Raw genomic sequence first — 12,501 nt, 5'->3', positions numbered from 1 at the left:
TTTTTTTAATCTAATTTTCTCTATCTTATCCATGTCCACTTTATTTCTCTTTTTGCCGCCAAAAGGAGTGTGGAGGTAAGAAGATAAAAAAGAGAGTATGAATGACAAGGCCCGTCAATCAATGACTTTGTGAAAATGAGGCCCAGGCCTACTAACTTTCCATGAATAATTAACTAATGATATGAAAAGTGCAACGGAAGCCATCCATTAACTCTCCATTTGTTTAGCTTCCGACACAAGCTGAAGCTGCTTCTGCTGCACACTAACACTATAGAAGTCGTTACTTAAAAACCGCCCAAGCCAGTCGTTTCTAATTCCATGCTAGTCTCCACACTCCTTTCGAGATATCACATACTCTTTTGTTATTCACATTACATTTTCTCTTTTCCTTTCCATAACATATCTGCAAATAGCCAAATCAAGGTCTTTCCCCATTATCATCGTGTTTGTCGCTATATTATTATTATCTGTGCTCATTGTTCAATGTTCATATCTATGCTTTGTAGGATTTGATTTAGAAGAACAGTCATGTTGGAGGTTAAAAAGGAGCTCAACGATTTCAATTTTGATTCACGGCTTCCAGATGGACTCAATTTATGTTTTTCTTCTTCTCCCAATTGCAACACCGATACCTTTCTTCAGGAATCAACCCCAATTGCAGGGTAAGACACTCTGTCTAATCATTTCGAACTCAGCATATGCTATCTATTACTAATTCTTAATGTAACACTATTCAAAATTTCAAATCTCATGATTCATGGGAAGATCATCTTCCCACAAAGCCTATATAAATTATAGCCTATGCCTTGCAAAATTTATTCTATTGCTTCACTAATTTTGCACAAATTTTAATAGGACAACAAAAGCACGAGCTAGACGCTGGACAGAAGAAGAGGTCTGTTAAAATGGAATTTGCAATTTTCCTTCTCGCACATTTTTTTAGTTACTTTTCCGAGTATTCTTTTTTTAGCTTACAATTCGCCGTGTTAATGCTCCCTAACTTTGCAATCACGTGGCTCTGACAAACAGGACAAACTTTTGAGTGAGAAGGTCAAGAAGCACAATGGAAGGAACTGGAAGAAAATAGGTTGATGTGGCAGTATCAGTATAAGTTTGAACTATTATTTTATATTTATTTTGTTCATCAACATGTTGCTAGTGTTTAAGTATCAAATGAATTTATCTTAAAGGCTATACCAACCAGTTGAGAACCTCACACAACTCACCAACTAGTGGCTTGTGTCTACGTTTTTTTTACTGCTCCTATGTTTTTCACCACTGCTCCGCAATTTGAAGAGATGCTAGATAAAAATATAGATAAAAAATGTTAATGGAATACTATCAATGACACTATCTGTCATTTTTGAATTCGTTCATTCAAATATATACTTTTTGGCTCATTGCTAACTCAAGCTAACCTGGTTGCCAAATTGGTCCTTTGCAGCTGCATACCTCCCTGGGCGAACTGACGTCCAATGTTTGCATCGCTGGCAAAAGGTTTTAAATCCTGATCTTGTAAAGGGTTCATGGACAAAGAAGGTGATCTTCTAATATTCTATTGTCATAATTTTTCAATGTTCTAATTTGTGTTCATTGACTGATGTTGATTGTGATTGTGGTCTGCTTCTCCGTTAAACTATTTAGGAAGATGATCGCCTCATTGAACTGGTCAGAAAGTATGGTATCAAGAGATGGTTTTTTATTGCAAAATACTTGCCAGGTCGTATTGGAAAGCAATGCCGAGAGAGGTAGGCAACAATAGACCTTTTGGATTTTAGAGTGGCCATTTTTGTGTATATTGTGAATTTATCTTTGTCTTATTTGATGTATTACTTTTTTCTGTGATCCAATGGCAACTTTTGTGTACGATGTACTAATCAAGAACCATTTTCTGTAGCCTTTTCTGTTAGAGTTTCATGCTTGGCCTCTAACTCTGCACATGTTACTGACTCATCAAGAACATATTTGAATCAAATTGATTATCTTTTATGCATATGTTAGATAACCTCAGGTTTTATATTCGGCATATAATGGTTTCTTTTTCTATAAAATACGTTAGATGAACTAGTAGTTAATTAGTTATCATTTCAGGTGGCACAATCATCTTGATCCAACCGTAAAGAAGGATGCATGGACAGAGGAGGAGGAACTAATACTTGCTTACTATTACCAAATATACGGCAGTAAGTGGGCAGAAATTGCAAGGATTCTTCCCGGAAGGTACTTTGTTTGAATGTTAATATGCAGGCTTCAAAACATTCATCAATACGTATGTATAAAATATGATTTTAATCATGTTAATATGATTTGATTTTGGTTATAATTTTTCAAAAAAAAAAATCTGTTTATTTTGAGCCAATTATACTATTCAATAATGTTGAACTTGAATCTTTTTCAACATGCTTTGGTTTTGTGATGTCATAAATATTTAATTCCAACTTTACGAAATATCATTCACCTCACTTCTTTTTCACGAGATTTCCCACTGACATTAAGGACTAAAATGTTCACTTCATAAAATCTTCACTTTGTTTTCTGACTCTTCAAATACTATTTTCTGCTAATGACATGGACTAAAGTAACCTGCACATTTAATTTCAAGGTCTAAAATAGAAATTAGAAGTATATTCAATGTTTATGCATCTTCTCTCTTGTGATTGTGACATGACCGTACTTGTCCATGTTAGTTCGCCTCTCCTTTGAGAAACAATGTAGGCTAGCAAAAGTAGAACAATCATATTGAAGACATTGATAAATGTACATGCATTTCTGGTTTAAGTGCTACAAATCTTTCTATATCTAATGACCCATGATAATTATTTGTATCTTTTGGGGGAGCCAGGACTGACAATGCTATAAAAAATCATTGGAACTGCTCAATGAAGAAGAAATTGGATGCATCACCCTTAGGGTGTGACATAAAAGTTGCCTCTTCCGGTTTCTGTGCTTCTGGAATAAGGCCTGAACATGTTGTGGCTAAAGTGGAGGGTCAAAGTTTCAATGGAATGGTTTCTCCCAAGCAGAGTCACTGGTTGAATCGCAGTGTTGATAACATTCTAACAAAATTGATTCTTCAAAATGATTCAGGAGAGGAATCTTGCTCTGCTTCATCCAGGGGGACTCCTACTCCTAGGGCCTCAAGACAGTTTTTGGATAATTCTCTGGATTGTTTACCTCTTTCCAGTACTGTTACAGATGAGGCCTATGAGTCACTGAAACGGCAAAAGGTTTATTTTTCAGATACAGAGCTTAAAGTGGGTGATGAATCTGACAGTCCCCTTTTGAATTTGAGCTACTCAAAATCTGCCAACCGTGAGAAGAAAGGTCAAGCTGGAAATGGAGGCAATTACAACTCAAACAACACTATGCCACATAGTGTAGATGAATTCAGTGAATGTCTAAGTCCAAAAACACACATGGCATTGGCATGTGCATACAATAACGGTTGTACTCCCCCAACGTCTATACTCAAGAATGACACAGGCGACATCAACCCAGAAACTTTGCTAAGAAACTTAGCAATGACCTATGAGAATGTTCCTTCTATTATAAGGAAAAGGACACCCAAGAAAGGCAAGCTGTTGTGACCGTGACCAAGCACCTTCGAGAATGATCGTAAATTCTCCTGAAGCAGAATGTGTTATTGGCTTAGATAATTTAAAACTGAACAGGGGGTTTATTCCATTCCTTCGTAGACCAAATACTCAGCCATAGCTAGATCTATGGAAGGATGCATAAAATGACAGACATGATATGCTAGTCAATTGTAATGCTCCTTTGACATAGCAGAATTGTTTAATACAGTTTTTACACTAGCTCAACTTTATTCAAACTCGAATTGAACTTCTTTATTCTTAATAATATATTTTTTATTGTAACACTACAATGTTGTCTTTCACGTTTCCAATGATTTAAATTCTCAGTAAATCTAAATCACAATTCATACAATCATGTGTATAAAAAATCTCATCTTATGGTTTTTGAATGACATAACCAATACCATGGACTTCTCCATTATTTTTATTTATTTTTTGAATAATTAATCTTATTTCCTTCCACTTTCTTTATTTTTATAATTATAAAGTAGGTGTTGGGTAACAAGTATTTTATAAAAAAATCATTTATATACTAATCAAGAATTAACTTGAAGTTTAATAATAATATCGAAATTAACCGAGCAAAAAAATATCAAAATTTATAATTTAACTCCATTTATTCCTAATTTCAAGAAAGTATAGCAATTTTTGAAAGTTTAAAATTTCAAAAATAAAATTGGGCATAAAAAATAATTTTTAAATAGTATATTAATTCCAACTCTTCTTCGTCCAAATTTGTTTACATTGAATTTATTTGATTGAAAGAATGTGCAAATTAAATGTTCATATATGCTAAACCAAGGTGTCAATCACAATTCCAACGATCTTTTAACACAAATTTAATTAGCAAGTGATTGTGCACCATCTTAAATAGAGAAAAAAAATTATATTCACCTAAGTCTAAAATTACAACTTTTTTCAGATACCAAAATTTTAAGTTTTTACAATAATATTACCAAAATCAATTTAGATAGTTGACATTTTATCGTTGAATTCAATTTGAAAACATATAACTAATTGAAATAAATTATATATTAAATTATTTATGGAAATCGTGTATTTCAAATTTACAATTAGCAATACTATTAAGAAATTACATTTTGAACGACCACAAAATAAATATTTCTTAACACCCTCGGTTTAATTTAGATAGTAGGATAAAATTGAATTAATTTAAAAAAAATTAGAAAATCAAATTAAACTTGAATAAAATTAGAAGATTAAATCAAACTTAAATAATAAATTAAGATAAAAAACCAATTTAACCAACTAATTAATAAAAAGAATCACAAGGTTGATAATAAGAAGAGTAATTATATTTTGACAATAAAAAATTCTAAACACTCATCAATCAACAATTCTCTTTGTTTTTTTATCTCTCTTCTATCACACTATATCACCAATCAAATCAATTATTTATTTTTCATCTCTTTCTTTCTTAAGTTGCAGAAAACTTAAAAAAGTTTTTTTTTTAAAAAAAAAAAATCTAACAAGAATGTATACACAACCATTATTAATTATGCAATAAACTTGAACAGGGATATACTAACACAGATACTATTGGCCACCTACATCAGTGTTGGGCATTTTTTTTTCAAATCCTTTTCGTGATTTTTTTTCTTATTTGGCAATTTTTGCGTTATGATTACGATATCTCCTTATCTGTTGTGCTAAAAATATATAAAAAAAATATTGTGAATCCTGCTATGTGTATTGTTCACGGTTTTTTCAGATGATATGTTATTGTTCGCGGTTTATTGTAAGTATTACATAAATATTTGATTTATTTGAAGACCAGACAAGAACTTATCAAAATTATTTTTTCACGCATAGGAAACTACATGTGTAGTTAATATTCTTTTCACTTTTTTATTTGTTGACAATCATCTTTAATTTTAATTTTACTCAAAATAGGAATTAATTATTTCCCATGGCATAAAAAAGGATAACTTACCATTTATTTTTGAACTACAAGAGATATATTTAAAAATCCAACAACAATATTTTTTTTACAGAATTCACCAGCTAATATTCATTAAACTATTTGATTTAGGAATAAGTTATTAATTTGAATGGTATTTAATTTGATTTTTTAAACAAGATATGAATTTTAAGTTTTATAGATAAAAAAATATAATTAAAAAAATTCTATTAAAAATAATCGGTAAAATTCTTTAATAAAAAATAATTATTAATAAAACTGAGAAATGAATAAAAACTATTTGATTTTGGGGGGTTTTCATACCTTTATAATAGTTATCATGATGTGCAGTACACTAAAAAGAAAAAAGAAAATGTGTATACGTTTGAAACGTAGAGAGAAAACAGAATGCAGGTGGGGATGGGAGAGCGTGACATGGGCCACTGTCGTCATAAACATTGGCACACGTGTTAATCGGATAAGGCACGATAACGTTGGACAAAATTAAAAATAGCAGAAGAAAAAAACAATGAGAAAAGAATGAAGGGCTAGGAAGGTTCTGGAAAGTAGTAGTAGTGGATTGCCAACAATTAATAAACCAACGGTTCGGATCACACTCCCATACTTCTAGCGCCTTCTTAGTTCTACTTTCTCCGTGGGCCCCACCCACCTCTTTTTCTATTTTCCCTTTCATTCTCGAACCCACGGACGCCCCCCTTTTTCCTTTCCTATCCTCTCCTCTCCGAAACTTCTAGAAACAACTACAACCTACCGCTCATTTTTCCGGTTCCGACCCTCTTTCTGCCCTCTCAGTAACCTTATCAGATCGATCAAGGTAACCAAATAATATCACAAGTTATTCTTCTTCACTTATTTATATTATTTTCCTTTTGGATTTGATAATATTAAGAGGAACCAGGATAGATAGGTAGGTTCTAGCCTTTCTGTTATCATTTTCGAAACAAACCAAATTGAAACTGTTTGAGTTTTGTTTAGAAGGCTGTTATGAATGAAACTTTGAAGCTTAGAAAAGCGGTTAGGTAGCTAGGTTTCAGTTTCAGATCTGGTAGAGAGCTTCATCATGAAGCCATTACCGGCGGAGCAAACCGGTGAATCAGCGCCGACGGAGTTGCAGAGATCCATTCCGACGCCTTTTCTGACCAAGACGTACCAGCTCGTCGATGATCCCTCCGCGGATGACCTAATTTCCTGGAACGAAGATGGCACCAGCTTCATCGTTTGGCGACCCGCGGAATTCGCTAGGGATTTGCTTCCTAAGTACTTCAAACACAACAACTATTCCAGTTTCGTCCGTCAGCTTAACACCTATGTAACCACCGCGCGCGAGCTCCTTTTATTTTTGTTTATTTTTTTAATATTCTCTCAGATGAGAATATCCGGTGTTTGTATGTGTGCAGGGTTTCCGGAAGGTTGTCCCTGACCGTTGGGAATTCGCCAACGACTGTTTCCGGCGAGGCGAGAGAGCTCTTCTTCGCGACATACAGCGCCGGAAATTACTGCCGGTTCCGCCTGCAGCCGCGGCACCGACAGCAGTCACAGCTAATACGGTGACGGTGGCTGTGGCGGCACCGGCGGTGAGAACGGTGTCTCCGACGACTTCCGGCGACGAACAGGTACTATCCTCGAACTCATCTCCGATTGCTGGGAATAATAATAATACAGTGCACCGTACCACAAGTTGCACCACTGCGCCCGAGCTGCTAGACGAGAATGAAAGGCTTAGGAAAGAGAACATGCAACTGAGTAACGAGTTGAGTCAATTGAAGGGTTTGTGTAATAACATACTCGCTTTGATGACCAATTATGCTTCTGGTTTTAGCCGCCAGCAGTTAGAATCCTCCACTAGCGCTGCGAGGACCGTGCCGGTGCCGGAAGGGAAGGCGGCGCTGGAGCTTTTGCCTGCGAAACATGTTTCATCGGCTGATGAGGCCGGGCATGTAGGTGGTGCCGCGCCGTGCGCGACGGCGAACGCGGGGGAAGCAGAGGTTCCGAAGCTGTTTGGGGTTTCGATTGGACTGAAACGATGTAGGACAGAGTGCGAGGGCGAAGCGGAGGGAGAAGATCAGAATCAAATGCAAACGCGAGCACAAGCACAAACGCAAACACAATCGTCGCAAGAACCAGATCACGGTTCAGATGTGAAATCTGAACCGCTTGATGGCGATGACTCGGATGATCAGGATCATGATCCTCGTTGGTTGGAGCTAGGTAAATGAAATGATGCTCCTCCTTCTTCTAATTTGGTGAAAATGACAGAAGGCACGTGACTTGGGTGGGGACACGCTGTACTATTAGCGCTGCGACGCTGCCATTGATTGGGCCATGTATGTAATGTAACATTACGCTAGATGGAAAGGGCGGATGACCATCCTTGTATGTAACTCGCGGATGGGATGAAAAGTGTCAAAGTCAAAGCTTTGCTTGAGCGCCAAAATTTGTAATATAAGGATTTATGTATTCTTGATAAGCTGGGGTTAAAGAACATGTCAAAATGGAGTAACTGAAGCAACCCCTAAAAGATTCACTTCTCGTTTTCCTTTTTAAGGAACATTTGTGGGTTACAGCAAAATATGTAGATAAACGTGTCTGACATCATTACATTTTTCGAATTTGATTCGTGTATTCTAATGTTTCCATCCTTTGAACCGAGTTGTTCCTAAGATTCATAATCGTACCATGTTTCTTTTTAATGAGATGAAACTCTATAGTCTTTCTAATATTATTTTATAGTGTGTTTTCGTCCGAATTGTTTAATAGAGTATAAAATAACCAATATAAACATGTTACGTATAAGATTCAAATGTCTAGTTTTCATGGAATTTAATTTCTTCCGGGGATGTTTTGTAGGAGGGAAATTTGTCATTCCGGGAAATCATGATGAATTTTGAAAATCATTTTTTTAAGAATAAAATTTGCTTAAGTAATCATTGGAAATTTTTAAATGTTTGTTTAGAAATTAAAAAGTTACACGTATTTTCAATAATTATTTTATATACTATATAATTTCAAAAATAATAATAATATTTTTATTATAGTAACAAAAATTAAATTAAAAAAAGTAAAATTTTCACTTTCTCTCTTGAGAAATTTTTCATGAAAAGTTAATCAAAAAACATTTCTAGAAAACATAGTTTTTCAAAAATGTTATTTTTTGAATGTATATCAAATATGAAAAATTAAATTTTTTAACCTGTAATTTTTGGAAAATAAAAAATTTCTTTTATCAAACATCCTCTTTAAGTAATGAATAAGATAAAAATATAATTATAACAATTGATTAGAAAACTAATAGCTCAAACTTTGTTACTTATTTAACAAAAATCTTTGTTAATTCATATTTAGTTAAATATAATATAGTATTTTTATTTTTATTCTTCATTCAATGTTTTACAAATTTAAGAGTTACCTATCAAAAGGTAACTTTCATTTTTTTGGATCAGAAAAATTCAAATATTAAATTGTTTACTGCATACTTAATAAATGTGAATTTCTCGCTAAGATAAAATCCATTTGTGCAAATTGGTCAATCAAATTTCAATTGATAGGCTTCGGTTTTTACTTATTAATTTGACTGTACCTTTCTGGACCTGTATCTCAGTTTTCAATCGAAAAACTTCACATGATCATTGGGCCCATGATGGATTTTTTTGCATCCTACTCGTGATGAATTTGCATCTCAAAATGGACTTTCTTAGATGTAATGAAAGGTGCAGAATGTAATAATAAAAGTGTTGGAAACAAATGTCCTAGGTTTGGGGTTGAAAAAAAACTTACAAATGTCCGTCCTGCTAGATGTCAATGTCATCGTCTATTCAGTTTAATTCATCTTACTACAATAATATGAGATTCATATTACACAATGAAGAGCCATGTACGGTAACAAAATAATGTACATTTTTTTTTATTTCTTTTAGATGAAAAATAATTTAAGACAAAATAGCAACAAAAGTTTCAATACTGCAGTAAAAAACATGCAAAAAATTTCATGGTATTGTTATTGTCGATAAATGCTTGAATATTTTTAAAAATGCAAAAAAACTGACATTTTATTTTCAATTTTTTTTATTACTACGAGAAATTTAACATTTTCTTATTAGCAAAGAGTAGGTTTATGTCATTTATAAAATCAGTATCAGTGTTAAAAGTGTGTTAGTTTAACCATGTATTAATGGTCTAATGACTAATGACATACTATATATTATACTGTTAGTAAATTGATATGACACTATCGCAATACAAAGGGAATATTAATGCAGTTGATTTTATTTAAACTTATTTTATCCTGTTTCTCTGTCTCTGATATGTATCTTTGTGGCACGTTGAATCAACTTAGTAATCCTTTTGGTCTCTTATATATAAGTAAGATATTATAAATTATTAAGATCAAGAAAAGTGATGAGTACATCTAATATTATTATAAATTTAAATTTTATTCTAAAAATATATTTAAATTTAAATGTTACAAGTAATGATCTCATTTAATATTTTTCCTGATTTATATTATATTTACTGTTACTTTATTTTAATTGTTAACTCTATTTTATTTGCTTATTTTTACTTATTTTATTTTTAACTCTTTATATCAGTCGACTTGATACTTCTTTAGTATCAGAGTCTTTATTTAACTCTGGTAATAAATAGAGTTAATAATAAATTAAAAATATAAAAAATATTTAACTCTAAATAAATTTGATAACTTATAATTATTGATTGTATATAAGATAAGAAGTAGTATTATGATGTTATGATGTTGTCGAGTATTTGGTCACCTGTTACAATTATCAGTACTATTAAGTTTGCATTTAATAATGTATGGGGGCAAAAACGTGATTATAATTGTCATCATTATCAGTCTCCCATCTTCAACCCCTCTCCTCTTGATTGAGGTTCGACTTGTGTAGGTATTGGTTGCTTTTTGACCCTTTAAGGTTCCTTTTTGTACCTGCTTGCCTATTTCAAACTCAACAGAAACGAAAATGCTCTGTACCATTTAAGAATTTGTATAAATTTTAATTAACGAATTGCTCCCAAAATGGTAAATACGGAGGGACGGGAAGTGTGTATTTTTTAAAGCTAGAATGGACCAATTCCTCTTATAATGGTATAGACCCTTTAATTATAAGAATTTGGACTAAAATTTTCCCTCTGAAAACTTTAAGTCAAGTTCTGCCATTAAGTAACTAAGATTGATTATATCAGTAACAATCAATTCAACATGAATTTTCAAGGAAAACTGCAGTGCATGGAAAATTCGTGTATTTTGAAGTGATAGCAACAATAATGTTTTTATAATGTAAAATCCCATGAGAGTGAGGCATTTTGACTAAACAAGTCTCATGGACTCATAAGTCAGAACAGGGGAGCACGTGTTCCGCGTCCCAGTGGATCCCAGCTAAGCTACACTCTGACATTGCCCATACCCCATCATTCCGTAAGCTACCTCAGTTACCGGCTACGGGCGAAAGACGGTTCCAGGACCCACTTCATCGTCAACCTTTCCATCCGGTTGCACAGATCAGCGGATCCCGACACGTGTCAGCCTGTCTTTGGGATACCCGTCACTGCGATTTGGAATTGTGAATCCTATCTGGCAACTTGGCTTAAATCCAGTGGGAAGGTATGGCTTAATTCCCCATATCTATCCGTCAGGCCTTCTTCAAATTATCTAAGATTCTTCTGCACTTGTGCGGCTAAAGTTGTATTTATTTTTTCACTTTATATAAATTCTATCGTAAGTATTTTAATAATATATGCTTTTTATTTCTACATTTTATTCCAGACAGAGATTTTTATTTTTCTTTCTTTAAATTGAAAATACTTGCGTTCGGTTAAATTTAAGAAATCTGTTTTTAAGAAGTTATAAGAGATAAAACATTTCATGAAAAAAGAGACTTGATTTCATTTAGATATTTTTAAATTTTTATTTCCATTTCAGTCCTATAAATTTTATTTATTTATTTTAATTTTTTATATTTTTATTTCAATTACTATAGAATGATAAATTTTTTAATAAAATATATTTTTCATCCTTATAAAATAAATAAAAAAATTCCATGTAAAAATTTATGTTTATTTTTTGTCTTTCTAAAATTATAATGTGTCAATTTTGATCTATAATAAATTTAATTATACTTTAACATATCTCGTGTAATTTATGATGAGGAATCTTTATATAGGTTTAAATATAACTTGAGATCAATCTTGATATATTGTAGTGTTAGACGAATAAAAAATAAATGATAAATTTTATGGGGGCAAAATTCAATTTTTTCCTATTTTATAAGGAAAAAATATATTTTATCCTAAAAATTTTCAAGTTTATTTTATATCGTAAGATTTTTATTTTAGTTTTACTATTTTAGAAAACACTATTTATTTTTCACTATGTTTTCATCATGTCATATTTAATAGAAAAATGGACTAAAATGAAAAAGAAAAAATATAAAGACTAAAATATTTTTTGTAAAGAACCGAGATAAAAAAATATCGGCATTATAAGAACTAAAAAGTTCTTTAAGGCATTAAAATATAGTAATTAGTAAATTATTAGTTTTGAATAATTCAACATAAATCTAAACATTCATTTAGTTGAAGGAAACACCTAAATTTTTAATTAAAATGGGGCAGAACTCCAACAAGAATACAAAAATGGACTAACAAATCGCGTTTCTTCGCTCAGTTGATAAAACGATAAAATACAGTGAGTGTAAGTACTTGGATTTAAGTTTCGTAATTTGCCTTTTCTTTAATTTGTCATGCTATTTTTTTATTCTCCTGGAGTAACATTTAGATGTCTATATCAAATTATGAATCGACAATAGCTTGTCTTTAAACTAACATCTGAGACAATCATATTTTTTTTTAAATACTCTTACGTGTTGGTGACGAATCGCTTGCATCATCATAATTCACGAGTGAGAACATGTTAGCCAATAACATTTGTGTTTAATGACTATGCATTTT

General features: G+C 32.4%; 2 protein-coding genes across 4 annotated transcripts; both read left to right on the top strand.

Annotated features, from left to right (window-relative positions):
* Positions 1 to 211: 211 nt before the first annotated feature.
* On the top strand, positions 212 to 3,883 carry LOC100814774 (transcription factor MYB3R-5). The gene is made up of 8 exons (XM_003516645.5): positions 212 to 423; positions 507 to 662; positions 856 to 895; positions 1,030 to 1,087; positions 1,445 to 1,539; positions 1,645 to 1,748; positions 2,092 to 2,220; positions 2,843 to 3,883. Exons 2-8 carry the CDS (start codon positions 529 to 531, stop codon positions 3,585 to 3,587), a joined length of 1,305 nt encoding a protein of 434 aa, XP_003516693.1. The 5' UTR covers positions 212 to 423; positions 507 to 528; the 3' UTR covers positions 3,588 to 3,883.
* Positions 3,884 to 6,112: 2,229 nt separating this feature from the next.
* HSF-03 (heat stress transcription factor 3) lies at positions 6,113 to 8,231 on the top strand. Of its 3 annotated transcripts, none has more exons than NM_001289373.1 (3): positions 6,113 to 6,352; positions 6,517 to 6,847; positions 6,936 to 8,231. In NM_001289373.1, the coding sequence occupies exons 2-3, from the start codon at positions 6,599 to 6,601 to the stop codon at positions 7,752 to 7,754; spliced, it is 1,068 nt and encodes a 355-aa protein (NP_001276302.1). In that variant the 5' UTR covers positions 6,113 to 6,352; positions 6,517 to 6,598; the 3' UTR covers positions 7,755 to 8,231. The 3 variants fall into 3 exon arrangements, with proteins under 3 accessions (NP_001276302.1, XP_040872487.1, XP_006573765.1); XM_041016553.1 differs by having other exon boundaries at positions 6,162 to 6,352; positions 6,579 to 6,847; positions 6,936 to 8,147; XM_006573702.4 differs by having other exon boundaries at positions 6,162 to 6,352; positions 6,514 to 6,847; positions 6,936 to 8,147.
* The last annotated feature ends 4,270 nt before the right edge of the window (positions 8,232 to 12,501 follow it).

The sequence above is a fragment of the Glycine max genome, chromosome 1, assembly GCF_000004515.6.
Source record: "Glycine max cultivar Williams 82 chromosome 1, Glycine_max_v4.0, whole genome shotgun sequence".
Classification (NCBI taxonomy): Eukaryota; Viridiplantae; Streptophyta; class Magnoliopsida; order Fabales; family Fabaceae; genus Glycine; species Glycine max.
The sequence above is the reverse complement of the archived record's forward strand: the minus strand, read 5'-3'. Positions and strand labels throughout refer to the sequence as shown.